The sequence below is a fragment of the Furipterus horrens genome, unplaced genomic scaffold, assembly GCF_987537825.1.
Source record: "Furipterus horrens unplaced genomic scaffold, mFurHor1.1.pri manual_scaffold_4, whole genome shotgun sequence".
Taxonomy (NCBI): Eukaryota; Metazoa; Chordata; class Mammalia; order Chiroptera; family Furipteridae; genus Furipterus; species Furipterus horrens.
The window spans coordinates 20,010,001-20,025,235 of record NW_028327174.1 but is presented as its reverse complement, the minus strand read 5'-3'; the positions used below and the strand labels follow the sequence as shown (position 1 = coordinate 20,025,235).

The following is a 15,235-nucleotide window of genomic DNA, read 5'->3' as shown; positions in this document are numbered from 1 at the left end:
GGAAGTATTTTATTAAGTATTAGGCATAGGAAGAAATTAGAAGGTAGCAAAAGATGGTACTTGTATGAGAAGAAAGGAGCCTAACATTCACTAAGCACCTACTATGTACTGGGAAATATGCAGGACGTGCTGCAGATACAATTTCATTTCAGTACAGCACTTTAAAGTAGGCTTTATCATGCCTAACTTTTGGAAGAAGAAATGAATGACTTGCAAAGCCATCTCTGTGACAAATGGCAGAGCCAGCACTCAAACCTGGACTGAAAGCCTTTCCCTAGCTTCACATGGCTTTCCCATAATCTTGTTTCGAAGTGGACCCAAGAGGAATGTTTAAAATAACAACAAAGGCCCTCATGAAAGCAAGTCCCACCCTTATCCTTCAGAGCCTTCCTTAAACACACACCTTCAATATGCTTATCAATATTACTCCTCCATCAGTACCTTCAGCTTCTGTGCTGCTTTTGGTCAGAGCCTTCCTCAAGCCCTGATGTGTGAATGACATTCAAGAGTCAAGCCTGGATGGTTTCTTCCATGGTCAGGTGTACCTCACCTGATCTAGTTTTAAATATCTAAAGAAGCTCACAGATTGCCAGTCACAAGATGTGATTGTCCCACTACTTTCTTTTTTCGATGGAAAGCCTCAAAGGTGTGCTACTAAGAACAGGGATGAAATGGCTAGCATTGCACAACTTCCAAGCACAAGCTTCAGAACCAGCCCCTTGTCTTTCCCTCTGCAAACAGATTTTCAGCCCTGCCTGCAGTGGAGGATGCGGTGGGCCATAAGGAGAAAGGAGGGAGATGGAGAGCAGGTGCCCGCATCCCTTGCTCTCTTAGCGGCTCGTTTTCATTGCCTTCTGCACCTTGCCGAGGATATGAGGCACAGAAACAATCAGCAAGGGCTCTTCAGAAAGGCTGTCTGGAGTGTTTAACTGGGTGTCCATGTGCATAAATACAGTACTGTGTCCAAACACAGAGGCTGCTACTCTAGCTCTCTGAGTAGATAGCATCTTGTGGAGGGGAGGAGGGGAGGGAATTCTCCACCTTGGAGTGCCTTCAACTAGGCTCCAAACATAGAAGAGGCTGCTGTAGCCAGAATGTGCTTGAAACATACATTTTATTTTGTTCATAACAACTGGTTTCAAAGAAACTGCCCTCCAGTTCATTTGCCCCATTTCAGACAAGCTGTTGTCCTCCTCCCCCCAAAAAAGTCAAGGGTGTCCGTCTAAGTCTAGAACTTGGATTTAGAGCAAAACTAAACATCAAGTCCTCAAAAAGAAAAAGAAAAAAAAGTGTTAGCATGCTTTGATTACCCAGACTACAGAGCCTCCTGGATCATTAAGTTGCTGTCCAAGGATGACTTCTTTAGATATTTTAAATGAGATCAAGTGAGATACACTTGACTGTAGAAGAAAACATCCCAGTTTGGAAAAAAAAAAAAAAACAGTGGCATGTGGTACAAAAATTTTATCTCAAATTCCTGCTCCTTTACTTTTGTCATTATAGATCCATTTTTAATATCAATGCTATGTTCATGTAAGTGTAAGGATAAATATAAAAAATACTGCTGATTATAATTATAAGATCACTGTAAAAGGAATCCCCATTGCAGAGATGCTAAAATGTGGGAAGAAATGTGCCTTAGAATGAAAGGAAAAGGACACGTAGAAAATAATTTGTTCGCCCCCAACATTGGTTTTCTTCTTTCAACTAAATTTCTTGGTTTCTATATTGACAAATCAGAGAAATGTTTCAGCCAGAGATCGCTGTATGCACTGTCCTGATACCCAGTCAGAGATGGTCCTTGATCGACAGATTACTCATTTAAAAACTGTGATCATCCTTATGAAACCATCAAGTGGTTAGGATTATGCTCACTTAGGTCTTGCTAAGCACACATAGGGTTTAATGGGGCGTGGACACTCGATAAGGAAAAGCTGGTGTCCCAGCCTCACCTTTTCACTGCCTGCACCTCCATACTCGCTTTCTTTAGCTCAGTCGTCATTTGGAGTTTGTTTATAGTTTCTTGTGCTGCACTGAAAAGTAACAGGGATTTGTTAGCCCGTTTTGTGTTGTGTTGTGTTCTGAGAAACTAAAAAGAAGACAAAGGGAGGTAAAAAAAGCAATTTGACTAGCATGAAAAAAGCGAACATTTTAAGGGCATCTGCAGATCGCTGGTCATTTGCTCTCAGGAACTCTTCAAAGGCCATCGCATCTGCCTGGAGCTTTGTCTCTGCTTTGAGGACGTGCCGTTCCTCCGTTTCCATGTGTTTATCAAACTTTATGATTGTATTCCTTTTGGTTGACAGAGCATACTAGGAATATTGAAAACACAAGTGCATTGAGAACATCATTCCACATGTCTAGCACATTTCAACAGTCTCCTGGTAAAGGGGAAGATAACGTGCATTGTAAGTGGTTGTTTGTATTAGAAAAAAATGGTATGCCCAAATCACGGGGCTATGGCCTTTATTTCATGAAGGAATTTTATTTGGCAGATAATTAGAAGGGAGACTAATTTCTCTCATTCATTTTTATGAAGAGGCTCAATATTGTTCCAAAATGGGTGGGCCCCACAAATCAAAAATAGCTACATACTGCTCCAAAGAGCAGGTCCACCTGGAATTACCCTCAGCGTCCCTCCAACACTTGCTGAGCACCGGAGAGCTGGGCAGTCCGCAGCCTCAAAGGCTCCTCCCAGAGGAAGCACCAGGGGAGAGTCAGGTTTCGGAGCTCCCAGGCCGGGGCCGCATTCCTCCGGGCCAGCCCTAGGTGGCAGTGCTTGGACTCAAAGAGCCCCATATCCAACTTGGACATCAGCTTCTGGTTTTTTTAGTACAAGAATCCCACTTGGGTTTTTAATGCCATGCATGGAAAATATACTATAAATAAACAAAACCATATACATTATAATATAACTTAAAACTAGGTAATTTTAAAGAAACACAGTCAATAATTAGATAACCCAAGTTTTAACAAAAACCACATTTCATTTATCACTTTATTCACCAAGCATTTATTGAATGACTACTGAGTACCAGGACCCTTTTAAGTGGTGTTCCTAGAGCAATGAACAAAATAAGCGAAATTGCTGTTACGGGATATATATTCCAGTGGGGGCGGGGGAGTCTATTAAAGGGGGATAAAGAGCCCAGTGGGTAAGGGCAAGGGTTGCCATTACGTACAGCCAAGGAAAGCCTCCCAGATATGGCAGAGACTGGCTGGAAGGGAGTAGGGAGCAACTCTGAGGAAGGAAGGAATGTTCCTCCCAGAAGGAAGAGTCTCTTTTGCAGAGAATCCAAGGCAACAGCACAGTTGATGCATGTCCCAGGAACAGCAGGGAAGCCAGTGTGTTTGGAGCAGATGGAGCAAAGGGGAGAGGGGTAGGAATGTCAGAGAGAGGTGGGGCATGGTTGGGGGGGAGAGCGAGAACGAGAGAGAGCGAGCAATCTGGGCACCAGGTAAGTCACTAATGGTCTTCAGCAGAGGGGCACGGGCAGGAATAGACTCCAAATGCTGTGCCAAGAACAGAATGACCACAGGGAGCCCAAGTGGAAGCAGAAGACCAGTGTTCAGAAGTTACAAGGATTCATGCAAGAGATGTTGGTGACGGGGACTTAACACTGGCAGCAGTGGCAGTCATGAGAAGCAGTGTGATTATGGGTGTATTTGGAAAAAGTATTTGAAAATATATTTGGATATGGGTTGTTAGGAGGTGGAGTGGAGAATAACTCCAATATTTTCAGCCGAAACAACTGGAAAAATGGACTTGCTGTTTACTGAGAGAGGGAGCACTACATGAGAGGCAGATTTTCAGGGGCAGGGAAGAGTATGGCAGGCGCCAAGTTTTAGAAATGGGATGTCTGATGCCTTTTGAGCATCTAAGTGGAGCTATTAAGAACTACAGTTGTGTTTGTGAGTCTGGAGTTCAGGGAAGAGGGTCAGGCTAGAGAAATAAATCTGGAAGTTGTGAATATGAAAGTGGAATTTAAAGCCATGGGCCTGGAGGGGTGTAGATGGAGCACAGGTGAGGAGGGAACCTGGGTGCATTCCAACATTTGGAGATCAAGGAGAAGAGGAACAAGAAGACTGTAAAGGAATGAGCAGCCAGTGATGAGGAAGAACCAAGAGAGTGGGTCCTGGAAACCAGCTGAAGAAAGTGTTTCAAGAAAGAGGAAGTGATCCAGTGGACCAGCTGCTACTGAAAGATAAGTAACAGGAAGCCTATGAAGTGACCATTCTAATTTGGCAATAGTAGTTTTGGTGGAATGCTGAGGACCACAATGGGTTTAGAAGAGGATAGGAAAGGCAATAGATCTGGGTACATAATGGAAAAAATAAAATGTCAAAGTGAAAATTCGGCAGTGTTATGCAAGAAGTCTTGTATTTGGCTAATGGAAGAAAAATTACTTTTACTACCTCGAGTAGAAACCTGTCTCTCTGGTCACTAATAAATTGATGGAGAGTCCTTTTTGCATCTGCACCTTTAAAGAAAATTGAAATTGACTTAGGTTTAGCTCATTATCCCTCAGAGATGTATAAAATAAAAGCTATGTAATTAAATTATTGCATTCGGTATGTATCTGGACTTAAAAACTAATTCATTAAGAGTAACTACCATTTATTTTGTGTCCATAATATTCCAGGAATTTTGTTAGGCACTTTACATCATAATTTTATTTAATCCTAACAGTAACCTCACTGAGGCACTTATTACTATCCCCATCCTGTGTGTGAGGTCCTGAAGCTCAAAGATGTCAAGATGCTTGTCCAAGATGGCACAGCTAACACATGGAAGGAAGGGCATATGATCCCTAAGCCTGTGCTAAATACGACTGAACTGTTTTAAATCTTAACCATCTAGACATAAAGCTGAAGTCTTTCGGTAAAGTGTGTTTGGGAATCACAAAACAAATAAATGTATGGCAGGAAAGGAAAAGATGACAACCAGCTGACCATTCAGCAACCGAAAATACCGACGTTTCCTTTCAAGGTTTCTTTGTTCTGGAAAAGTTATACAATACGTAGGCTACATTTCCGTACTGCTGGCTTCGTGAAAAACCAGTGGAAGGGGATATCAAATACAACTTTTTAATAAAAATGTAAATAGAAGTAGAGAGAAAATAGTATTTCCCAAATAACCAGGGCGCCGGGGCTGCAGAGGAAGCCCTGGTCTCCCTGGAGCTGTGCTCTGCCTCCACCTCTCACTAGCTCTGGGACAGAGAGAAATGACTCCCTCCAGGAGCCTCAGTAAAATAGGGTGCTAATTGTGGTAGATTATATTCTGGTTCAAAAATATTTGCTGCCTCTCTCTGTGAAGTTATCTCCATTCCACTACCCCTGCCTCCACTCCATCGATGCCAGGCTTGCCCATTAACTTGACATGGCCCATGGGATGGGAGTGGACGTGACCTGTGTGGCTCCCAAGCGGAAGTGTCTCCCTCTTGCCCCAGCTCCAGCAACGTCCAGACAGGGGCCGCTCCTTCAGTACAGGACTCAGTGAAAAGCACCCAAGTTGAAAAGTAAGTGGGAAATGAAGCTCTGTTGTAAGCCACTGAAATTTAGGGCTGGCTTATCACCACAGCATAATTTATTCTCAATGGGTATATTACGATTACTCTCTACCTTATGGTAGTGTTGTGAAAAGCCAGTGAGGCAGCACATTATAGAACACATGGTCATTTCGTAATGATTGTTGTCTATTGTTGTTTCAAAAAAAACAATTGGAATGAATAGTCACTTAATTTTTAAATAATAATAGTAATAATGATTATTATAATCATTAATAAATAGTTCTATGAGGGTGGGTGACAAAACAGGCAGCTTTGGAGTCACACAGGCATTGGTTTAAATTCTGCCACTTATGACTTTGAATATGTAACTCAACTTCACTGAGCCAGTTTCCTCAGATAAAGAGAGGAGGAGGCAAAAACACCTAACAGCATTTTGTTGGGGATTAAATAGAATAACATACATGAAAGTAACAAGCACCTGGTTAGTATATACTTTAAATACTTTAAAACATTTTTTGTTATAGAAATCAGCAACATTCATAAAAGTAGAGTCATCTAATGAACCACCATGTACTTATCACCAACTCCAACGTGGTCAACATTTTACCAGTCTTGTTTCATTGGTTGCCACCCTAAATTTTTCTCCTTTTTGGAATATTTTAAAGCAAATCCAAGCCATTATTATTTTATTCATAAATACGTCAGTATGTAACTCTAACATATAAAAAATTAAACATAATCATAATACCACTATCATCCCCAACAAAATTAACAATTCCTTACCAAATTTGGGTTCAAATTTTTCCAGCTGTCTCAAAAAAAAAACTTTTTAGAATTAAAAAAGCAATTAAATTAAAAAAAAGATCAATTTGGCTGGTATAACTCCTAAAGTCTATTTTTTAAATTTATAACAGCTACCTCCCTCTCTCCACACACTACCCTTTTCTCCATGACATTTATTTGTTTAAGAAACCAAGTCGATGTTCCTGTAGAATTTCCCACATAACACATCTGGAAGATTGCATCCTCATGGCGTTATTTTCTTAAATTTTTCATTGATTTTAGAGAGAGGGGAAGGAAGGGAGAGAGAAGGAGAAAAACATTGATTGGAACCTGAAACCTATGCCTGTGTCCTGACTGGGAATCGAACCCACAGCCTTTTGGTTTACTGGACAAGACTCCAAACAAGTGGGCCAGACCAGCCAGGGTGGCATTGTTTAACATGGTCTTCAATCTCCCATATTTACTTGATTAGATTCAGGTTAATTTATTTAAACATTTTTAATAGAAAAAAAAAAAAAGAATTACCATGGCTTTCATCTGGTTACTTATGATGGGTCATGTGGATTGAAAATAAAATTCAATATCCAAAAATAATTCTATACTGTGTCAATTTACTAAATATTATAGCTATGCTTGCCATTCCAAGCTACTTTAAGATGGTACTGGCTGAGTCAATGCAATTTTTTCAGCTCTAACTAGACTGGCTATAGTGCGTTTCTAGCTATCAAGTGGATCTGGCAGCTCTTTTGACCCAGAGACCATGCTGTGATGAAGCCCTCCACAAAACACGAGTGTTCCTCAACACCAGAGACCCCCACCACTCCCTGCTGGCTACAGGGAGGCAGAAGTGGCACTTCTATCATGTTCCTAACTGATCAGTCTATGGCAGTTGCCTGTGTAATTTCTTTGATGGTGAAGGAGTAGTTTGCCACTGCTGCCTACACAAACATAAAATGACCTAGGCTCCCAAAGTGGGGAACACTTGCTCATTGGACTATCATGTAGGTTTGTCTTTAATCAGAATTCAGACAGGAAGCATAAGGTTGGGCCATGAAGGTTTCACCCAAATCAATTCTCAGTTGGAAAGAGTCTGCAGGGGACTTATATTAAATGAAAATGTCCAAATATCTGTGCAATCAGCAGAAACTGACAACCTCATTGCCATTGCTGACAGAGCCTTGGGTAACACCAGACAAGTTTACTGTTTGCTTTTTAAAAGTCTGCTAGACAGCATTTACCCTTACGTGACTGGTAACCCCTCTGTCAGCCACCAATGATGTTGAAGAGGGTCACCGGCAATTTCGTACTTCCTAGCTATCTCAGAGGTGTTCGAGTGGCAAGGATTTTAGAAGTTAGGCACTTCGAACAGCACTCTTTCTAAAACATATCACGTGTAAGTTAAAATGCACTTGATGACTTAGGGTTCACCATGTGACAGAAGTGAACCAAAGACATGAGACGCAAGACTGAACCTAGACCTGCCCTATCAGCGGTCCAGTCGCTGATGCCACTGTGTCATTTATCACTTGCCACTTTTTCATAAAACAATGCAGAATATGCACCGCCAAGTTATTCTAAATAAGCTGACAAGGTTTCCCTTTTCTGAAGTAATTACTGAATCCAAAGTTCCTTCCTAAGTGGTTTTCTTGTTCTGTGAAAAAAAATGTTTTTCACAATTTAAGAAAGTGCCTGGACTTTGGGAGCTAAGAAATGTTTAAGCTACCACAGCAAATCCTGGACACTCAGTCTCCCTTTCTTCCTCCTTCCCACACTCCCTTCCATTTTAATTTTTAATTTAAAATTTTGAATAAGACTTGTTTTGGAGAAAGATTTAATCAGTCCATCATCCTGGCATTAATCACTTTAACCTCACTAGCTTCAAACTGATTTCTATCTGATGTGTAGGCACTTCTTGATCTGATAAGTAGGAAATGGCCATGATGTTCTGATTCCCAGGCTGCCCTCTTCCACGGAGCAGTAATTAATAATTTGTAGTATTTTAGCATTGTTGCCTCCATAGGTCATTAAAACTGGTTATGTTTTTGCAACCTCGGGCAAACTGTTCAATTCTATTAGCTTCCTGGTTCTGGGTATATAAGTTGTATGTCCCAGACAATCAAGACTTCTGTTTAGAAAGACTTTTTAAATTCAGTTTTAGATTCAGTTCTAGATGCAGAATTAAATTTAAATGGCCAGAGCCATTACTTTTAATACTCTGGCATTTTGGCAGTGACTTTCTCCCTCAGAGCCATGAAAATGAGTAACAGTCTATTCCTTAGTAAAGCACGCTTCCTTATTGAAAAAAGATTTTCTCCTGACTCTCAACCCCCACTTACAAAGACCCCCCAACCATATTATGAGACAGCACCCTTTGTGTTTCTCACCTCTAGAAAAGCCAAAAAAATCTGATATTGATAGAAACTATTCAAAATGTTTTTAAATAGTCACTTAGACTTACCTTCTGTTAATCTGAGAACGAGAGCAGGATCTAGCAAAAATTTTTCAAATGAGCTTGTAGCTGGGTCAGAGTGGAATGCTACTTGGCTCAGGTGTGAACGACTCTTCATTCGAGATGAAACAGTAGACTTTTGGTAGATTTTCTTGTTGCGGTTCAAGAATTTTTCCTGCCCAAGTGGGAAAGTTTAAAAGAATTTCTAAGATACGCAAAATAATATTTTTTTAAAATAAGATGTCATTTAATGTAAGATGCACTATTATTTTATCCACTGCCAACTGTGTATTACATACCATCTATATAAACTGGATCTGAATTTCAGGAATGAGAAAATGTGAGAAAATGTGCCCATTAAAATCAGTGAAGTAAGGGCGTACCCGAACTTGCCCTAGTGGTTTGCAGCGGTGTGTCTATCTTCCGCCAGTAGGGGGCGATCGTTAGGTCCCTACCACGGGCTGGATGCTTTTCTGTTTTATGTGTGTATGTGCGTGCGTGCGTGGGGGGGGGGGGTACATACGGTACCCCAACACAGTGTGTGGCGCTTGCGTCGACATCTGACTCCATGCCTTACCCCAGCGAAATTCACGAAAGTGACTGATAAGAGGATATGTTTCTAACATTAATTGGAATTGGGATTTCAATAAGACCTTACCTTTTTCTTTTCTGCCATTTCATTTTCTTTGAAAAGAAAGAGATCTTTGAAAAAGACCTTATATGGCCCCTCCTTTTTGATGGACTCATCCTTTACTTTATCTGTTAAGAAAAAAAAAGAAAGCTGTCGTCTTTCTTCTGTCGACCAGATGGCGACGCTCCCACAGCCAGGGAAGAGTGGGGGGTGGGGTGGGGTCCATGGGTCTCCGAAGAGGAGGATGCAGGCAGCCTCGCCTCCCTGGCGGGATGTGGGGCCTGGGTCCACGGGGCAGGGCCACAGCTAATCTCTGTTTCCCATTGCACTGAGCACAGTGCTTAGTGATTCATGGGGAATGAGTCTATATTTATTGTGTAGGTATTTAGACAAGGGGGCCTATTACAGGATACCAGGATTATATTTGAGATATTAACATGTTGATTCTTCCCACCCCTGCATATACACCCACCGTTACCCTTACACCATTTCCACCAAAACAGACACATGCAATACCCTTACAGAGATCCTCTGTCTAGAGAGTCTTAAAAGAAGTCAAAGATAATAACAAGTATGGATGAGGATATGGAGGAATTGAACCCTCATACACTGCTGGTGGGAATGCAAAATCATGCAGCCACTTTGGAAAACAGTCTGGAAGTTCCTCAAAAAGTTGAACATAGTGTTGCCATATGATCTAACCATTCCACACTTGGGGATATAACCAAGAGAAATGAAAACATTTGTCCACACAAAAACTTGTAAATGAATGTTTACAACAACTTAGCTTAGATCGTTCACAGTTCTCATAAAGAAATATAAATCCTTTAATAAAATAGGTATTGTTCAATATATACTATTTTACTGTTCTGAATCTTGCTTTTTTTTTTAAGTTAGTAATATATTTAGTTCTTTCCACGTCAGGATTTTTATACTTATCTCGTCAAAAAAGAATTGCTATTTAGTGTTCCATTCCTTGAATGTATCATATTTTATATAACCATTCCATACCAATGGACATTATGGTTGATCCCAGTCTTCTGCTATTTTAAACAATGCTGCGATGACTATTCTTATACACATCTTTAATCACTTGTGCAAATATATCTGCAGAATAAATTGCCAGTATGGCCCTATGTTAGGCAAAATGGTTTCTGGTGCTTGCTGGGACCAAGTCCATCTTAAGAATTAAGAAGCAAGTTGCTCTCAGAGACCAACAGTTCACCCTGGAAGGGGTTTGCCCATATCACCTGAAAGGAAGGCTCTTACAAAGGTAAGTAAGCCCATCAAATTGTTTAATGCTTTGGAATATACAGCACTTAACAAGCACAAGTCACTTGGCTGCAAATCACCTATGTTCCTGGAGGCTACATGTAAAAAGTCCTCATCCCCTTTTGGGTGAGGAAATTCACCTTCTTGCTGACACCCAAGACTCTTCTGTCCACGAGTTCCCTTAATAAACTCTGTTTAATTCTGGAGTTGTCACCCCTCTTTTCTTTTCTTTTTTTAAATCTCTTGGCCTGTCCTCCTTGGGAGATCAATTCCAATATACTTCGGGAAATTTTCCCAATACCCTATTTAAATGCTTTTCAAATAATTTGGTGGTCCCTCGACACCCGTTCTCTCTTCTTCTATAGCAGCAATTTTCAACCAGTGCACCATAAGAATTTTTAAAACATGCAATACCTGACTATTTAGTCAGGGGCACTGACCTCTTTTCTGTTAGACTGTCAAATAACATTTTTTTAAAAACAGCCAGCACAACAGCAATCGGTGTGAATGAATCAAAAGTATACTTATTTCTTTTTGTCAGATCTGCAAAAACTGTGGTTTTTGATGTCCCGCAGAATTTTAGAAATTAGTTTCTGTGTGCCATGAGATGTAAAAGGTTGAATTGCTCTTTTTTAAGAACAGAGCCCTTAATTCTAGCTTGGCACATGGGCACCCAGAGTAGAGACTATATTTTTCGAGCTGGATGTAGCCATATGACTAAGTTCTGGGCAAAGGGGATGTCAGGAGAAGTGGTGAGTGCAACTTCTAAGAATTGTCCTAAAAGGAAGGAGCATGCTCCTCCCTTCCCCTTTTCTCCAGCTTGCTGGCAGGAATGTGGATGGGTGTGATCACTGGTACAGAAGCAGACCCCTGGGATCAAGAATATAGGCCAACAACAGCTAGAAGCAGCCCGGGCCCTTGCTGTGAGCCTCCATATGGATGGGCCCCAGAATACGTATGTGCAGATTTTGTTACCTAAGAGAAAAAGAAACTTCTATCATGTTTAAGCCCCGCTTGTTATATTTTCTGCCAGTTGCAGCCAAATCTTTTAATTTTAAATACAGATAGGGCCAAATTTCTTTCCAAAAGAATTCCTATAGAGCGCCCGTTACCCATAACAAGCTCTTGGTGTTATCCGATTTTTAAATCTTTGTCAAATTTATAAGAGGATAAAAGTTATTACTGTATACTGATAACTGCTAATTTCTTGACTACTTATAAACAAATGGAAGGATAAAAAGAAAAAGGGTGGAAAAGGAAAGGAGAGGACAGAGTTTCATAAAATGACAAATAATTGCGTTTATTATTGTATGTCATGAAAGACTGGTAATCTTGCTAAATAGAGCAGTTTAATGCCCCTCAGATTGAAAGATGTTTGTTTATTTTTTGGAGGATTAAAAGGTAGAAAAGAACTGTTTCAGCAGGTAGTTTATAAGTTCTTTTTGTAGAGAGTCCATGTCTGATACTCATTGTGCAGAATTCCCCTTTTCTCACTCTCCCAACCCACTGGGGAGACCAACCGTACTGTTCACAGAGCAAGAACTCAGGGACCGGTTTCTTCCTCACCTCCAGAAGTCAGTGGAATCGGCAAAATATGTGATGACATCTTGTCTCCTGGGCCTGTCCAAAGAAAATAAAACACATTTTAAAAATTCTATAAACCTTGCATAAAGTCACTAAATTCAACTGCCAATAACTCCCAAACAGACTTTATTGATTTTTAAAGTAGTGGAGGGACTTCCAGCCAAGATGGCTGGAAACATAGCTCACCTCCTCACACAACCGCATCAGAAGTACAAGTAAACTATAGAACAGCCATCACTCAGAACCACCAGTAATCGAGCTGAATTGAAGTCCTACAACTACGGAATTAAAGAAGAAACCCCATCGAGACTGGTAGGAGGGGCTATGGCGTACACACAGAACGGATGGCCACGTGGCCCCTGAAAACCACGCTGTAGTCACTATTTCGTTCTGTTCACCATATAAGTACAAAACAAAATATTGCAAAAGGACAGGAATAGTGTGGAAAAAAACACACGCCAAATCAGTGAGGTGTTTGGAAAATCCTTCACCAAACATCAATAATAGCCATCTCTGACTTGGAGCCATCTCCCCGTTTATTTTTGTCAGGTTTGGTATTAGGGTTAGTTGAGTGAGGCACTCACCTGAGCTGCAAAATTTAAGGAAATGCCCCGAAAAACTCAGTTATCAACATATCATGTTGATGCAATTCTTAAAAAATTCAAAATGAATGCAGGAAATAATTAAAGATGAACAAAATATCAAAAATTTTAATATAGATAGGAGGCAACTTTGCACTTAATGACCCTGAGAATGAGTGTCTCATGTGCCATAACCTGTCCCAGCCCACAGATCTAGTCTTTAGTTGACATTTTGATATTTTGTTCATTATGGATTTTTGCATTAAATTTTATTTTTTAAAATAGTGAATTAAAATGTTTGATTACAGAGTTTTTGCCGTCCTCTTTTTTTTTTTTAATTTAAAAAGTATATATTTATTATGAAGCCTTGGTTCAAAAGTAGTCCCACTTATTTATTTTTTCTTTTTCTTTGTTTTTTGTGTTTGAAATTTTTTTAAGTATATTTTATTGATTGTTGATACAGTAGTTCCAATTTCTTTTAAGTTTGCTCCCCTCTTCCCAGTACCCCTCTTCCCTCCAGCAATCCCACTCCCCTTAGTTCTTGTCCATGGGTCATGCATATAAGTTCTTTGGCTTCACCATTTCCTATATTATTCTTAACTCCCCCCTGTCTATTTTGTACCAACCAATTATACTTCTTAATCCTTGCCCCATTTCCCCATTTTTCCCCATTCCCCTCCCCAGGTGATAATCCTCTGAATGATCCCCATACTTATGACTCTGTTTCTGTTCTGGTTATTTGCTTAGTCTGTTTTTGTTTTAATATTTTAGATTCAGTTGTTAATAGTTGTGAGTTTGTTGTCATTTTATTGTTCATAGTGTAGATCTCCTTTTTCTTAAATAAGTCCCTTTAAAGTTTCATATAAAAATGGCTTGGTGATGATGAACTCCTTTAGTTTTACCTTGTCTGAGAAGCACTTTATCTGCCCTTCTTTTCTAAATGATAGCTTTGCTGGATAGAGTCATCTTGGTTGTAGGTCATTTCTTTTCATTACATTGAATACTTCTTGCCAACCCTTCATTGTCTGCAAAGTTTCTTTTGAGAAATCAGCTGATATAGTCTTATAGGCAACCCTCTGTAGGTAACTCTGCTTTTCTCTTGCTGCTTTTAAGATTTTCTCTTTATCTTTCACCTTTGGCATTTTAATTATGATGTGTTTTGGTGCGGTCCTCTTTGGGTCTAGCTTCTTTGGGACTCTCTTTGCTTCCTGGACTGTTTGTCTATTAAATAGACTGTACGTCTATTTCCTTTGCCAAATTTGGGAAGTTTTCCTTCATTATTTTTTCACATAAGCTTTCTAGCTCTTCCTCTTCTCTTTCTGGCACTCCTATATTCGGATGTTGGCACATTGAAAGTTGTCCCGGAGGTTACTAAGCTTCTCATTTTTTTCAATTCTTGTTTCCTCATTCTGTACTGGTTGACTGTTTTTTTCTTCTTTATATTCCAAATCATTGATTTGAACCCCAGTGTCCTTCCCTTCACCATTGGTTTGTGTGGATTTTCTTTCATTTCATTTAGCACAGCCTTCACTTCTTCCTGTATATGTTTGCCATATTTAAGCACATCTGTCAAATTTGTGAGCATCTTTATTACCAGTCTTTTGAACTCTACATCTGTTAGGTTGACTATCTCTTCATCCCTTAGTTCTCCCACTGGAACCTTGATGTGTTCCCTCTTTTGGGCCATACTTCTCTGTCTCCTCATCTTGACAGACTCCTGTGTTTGTTTGCCTCTGTCTTAGGTAGAGCTGTCGCACCTGTTACATTGTAAGGGGCAAAGCCTTAGGTATTCGTCAGTACAGGGAGACACGTTTCACCACATTGTGGCACTGTGTGGAGGGAAGGGTGTCTTAGAGGGAACAATGCCACTCACTCAGCATTCACCCCTTTTCCAGGCACTTCTCCCACTTCTGTATGGGACTGGCGCCTCTCTAGCTGATGCCCTGGCCATCATTCCCAGAGCGGGTGGGTTTGCAGATATTCTAGAACTGTAGGGGCCCTTTAAACAAATGGACTCTGCTGAGAGACTGTCAGTTTCTGCCTCCACCCCAACCCCCACTGGTTTGCACAGTCAGAAGCAATGAGGCTTTATTTTCCCTGGAACTGGAACCATGAGCTGTGCCATCTGTCTGGTGCTGGGAGTGCTCCCCAAGTGTACCTCCCTAGTTTTTAAAATGCGTGACTGCGCTTTCCACCAGCCTGCTGCTGCCGCCACCACACCGCGTCCTCTCTGCTCCTCCTACCTGTCCATGCAGCTCAATTCTCTGGAACTTCTGGTTGTCTCTAGTTTTGAGGTAGTTGTATTTCTTCTTAGTTGTGGAGGGAGATGTAGCGTGTCTGTCTAGGCCTCCATCTTGGCCGGAAGTCTGTCTTCCTCTTAAATGGTGCCCGCAAGGCAAGCGCCTCACTTGTCTCACTCTAATCC

At 40.7% G+C, this 15,235-nt stretch overlaps 2 protein-coding genes across 2 annotated transcripts in view; both read right to left on the bottom strand.

The window, feature by feature from the left end:
- The window catches only part of CCDC38 (coiled-coil domain containing 38), a 32,424-nt gene extending 20,173 nt beyond the window's left edge, over positions 1–12,251 (bottom strand). Inside the window, exons 1-6 of the mRNA XM_090276057.1 lie at positions 12,212–12,251; positions 9,401–9,501; positions 8,752–8,917; positions 4,417–4,481; positions 2,149–2,312; positions 1,953–2,033 (exon numbers count right to left, since the gene is read on the bottom strand). Of these exons, the coding sequence (XP_090132183.1) occupies positions 1,953–2,033; positions 2,149–2,312; positions 4,417–4,481; positions 8,752–8,917; positions 9,401–9,501; positions 12,212–12,251 (617 nt within the window). The remainder of the gene's footprint in view (positions 1–1,952; positions 2,034–2,148; positions 2,313–4,416; positions 4,482–8,751; positions 8,918–9,400; positions 9,502–12,211) is intronic.
- The window catches only part of CDK17 (cyclin dependent kinase 17), a 397,794-nt gene that overhangs the window by 30,279 nt on the left and 352,280 nt on the right, over positions 1–15,235 (bottom strand). The gene's annotated exons all lie outside the window — the stretch shown is intronic.